This window comes from Vulpes lagopus, chromosome X (assembly GCF_018345385.1).
Source record: "Vulpes lagopus strain Blue_001 chromosome X, ASM1834538v1, whole genome shotgun sequence".
Lineage (NCBI taxonomy): Eukaryota > Metazoa > Chordata > Mammalia > Carnivora > Canidae > Vulpes > Vulpes lagopus.
In genome coordinates, this window is record NC_054848.1 from 62,660,081 (window position 1) to 62,662,140 (window position 2,060).

At 33.8% G+C, this 2,060-nt stretch overlaps 1 protein-coding gene across 1 annotated transcript; it reads right to left on the reverse strand.

Annotated features, from left to right (window-relative positions):
- Window positions 1-227: 227 nt before the first annotated feature.
- On the reverse strand, window positions 228-1,065 carry LOC121482973 (40S ribosomal protein S3a-like). The gene has a single exon (XM_041741159.1). The coding sequence runs from the start codon at window positions 1,035-1,037 to the stop codon at window positions 243-245; it is 795 nt and encodes a 264-aa protein (XP_041597093.1). The 5' UTR covers window positions 1,038-1,065; the 3' UTR covers window positions 228-242.
- Between the last annotated feature and the right edge of the window lie 995 nt (window positions 1,066-2,060).

Here is a 2,060-nt window from a genome sequence, read left to right on the forward strand (position 1 = left end):
ATCACAATATCCTTAATAACAATAAGCTATAGAATTATTACATATGCTGTCAAAGTGAGCATACTAGGCTATAGAATTAAGTACTTTGTCCTGTATTTTTTTAAAGCACATATCTAGCAATTACCCTTATAACTACCCAAAAGAAATAAAAACATGCCTCCAAATCAATTTAAGCAGTCTTCTTTTTTTTTTTTTTTAAACATCACAAATGTTTTTATTTGTCACCATTAAATGTCTGAATTTTAAACAGATTCTTGGACTGGTGGTTCATATCCATCAGCTCGTTCAACTTTAGCACGGGTCTCATCCCCCGTAGCTTTTCCAGAACTACTACCTTCACCATGAAGCTCCATGAGTTTTCCCAATTCAAACTTGGGCTTCTTTAGCATTTTTACTTTTCTAACAAAAACATCATGGAGTGGATAAATAGACTGACAAGCTTTTTCTATATCTTTTCCGATGCTGTCTGGAATCAATTTATTGACCACTTCTTTCAAGTCATTTGTTTGCACCTCTCGGGTCATGATTTCCATCATCTTTTTCCGGATTTGGCGGACCTGTTGGTGCTGAGCGTAAGAGGTCTTCCGAATCTGATTATTGCGTTTTTTAGTAAAACCAACACAAAATAGACGAAGCAAATAACCATCGGTAGTCTTTACATCAACATGAGCTTCAATCATGGTCTGCCATTTTTTGACCATGGAGCACATTTTGTCACGGGTAAGATCCATGCCATGGAAATTAGTCAGGCAGTTTTTGCCCTGCACATCCTCAGTGATTAGCTTGAATTTCCTAAATGCAACTTCATCATTCTGCAGATCAGCAAGGCTAACTTCAAAAACGCGACCCTTGAGACCATCAGACGCAATTTTGGTTCCTTGAGTTCTTGTGACTAGTGTTTTTCCAATATTTCTTATATTGAACATAGCTGGCGCTTTCACATCATACCAATCTTTCTTAGAAAATGGATCAACCACTTTCTTCTTGGCTCCCTTTTTGCCGCCTTTCGTAAGGCGCTTGTTCTTGCCGACCGCCATGGCGCTGCTGCGGGAGCCAAAAGGGCGGAAGTGCCTAAGCAGTCTTCTTTATATTAATGTACTCATCACAGCCTTTTTCACAGTTGTCAAAACTAATAACAATGTAAATGTCCATCAACATAAGAATGGGTAAGCAAATTGCGGTATATTTGTACAGTGGAACACCATTTGGCAATAAAAGAGATTGAAATATTTGATACATATAACAATAAGGATAATTCCTATAGATGCTATGCTATGAGTTATTGGTAAAAAAAACAACACAGATACTTCCTATAGATATTATGCTGATTGAAAGAAGCCAGATACAAACAGTACATATTGTTTGTGTCAATTTGTATAAAATTCAAGAACAGGCCAAAAATATATTGAAAAAATCAGAATGGTAGTTATCTGTGTGTTAGGGTGGGAAGAGACTAAAAAAGGAGCATGAGACAAAGGTTCTGTATCTTTCCTTGGGTAGTATTTACAAATGTGTATATAAATTGCCAAAACTTATCAAATTGGATGCTTATGACCTGTGCATTTTATTAAATATAAATTATGAAAAAATAAATAAATAAATAAATAAATAAATAAATAAATAAATATAAATTATGTATCAATAAAAAAGGGACAATAATTATTTTTCTTTTTATGGTGACATTCCATAGAGCATAAAATCACATATGCATTTTACATAAAAGACTGGGCCTATATAAGAAGGAACACTAATAATGAATAGTCCATGTATAAGGTAATTACTCCAGAATTTGGTTAAATGGAAACCTGGAAAATAATTCCTGAGAATAGTGGTTTGTGTCTAATTAACATCTCTGATTTAAAAGTAAAGTGATTAGCTAAATGCTGAGCACAAGATGACGGTAAATGAAATTGGAAATGGAGACATTTACAGGAAAATTCAATTTCAACTTATCAGGTTTTTAAATTATACCCTAATTTTTATTAGATTTTTCAAGACTTCTTGTTGACATATCAAAAGCATATCCATTGATGAGTCTGTGTCTCCAAATTATTTCTTTT

What these genes read in the sequence shown, in the direction of transcription:
- LOC121482973 (XM_041741159.1), bottom strand. Translation starts at nt 1,037, where the DNA reads ATGGCGGTCGGCAAGAACAAGCGCCTTACGAAAGGCGGCAAAAAGGGA.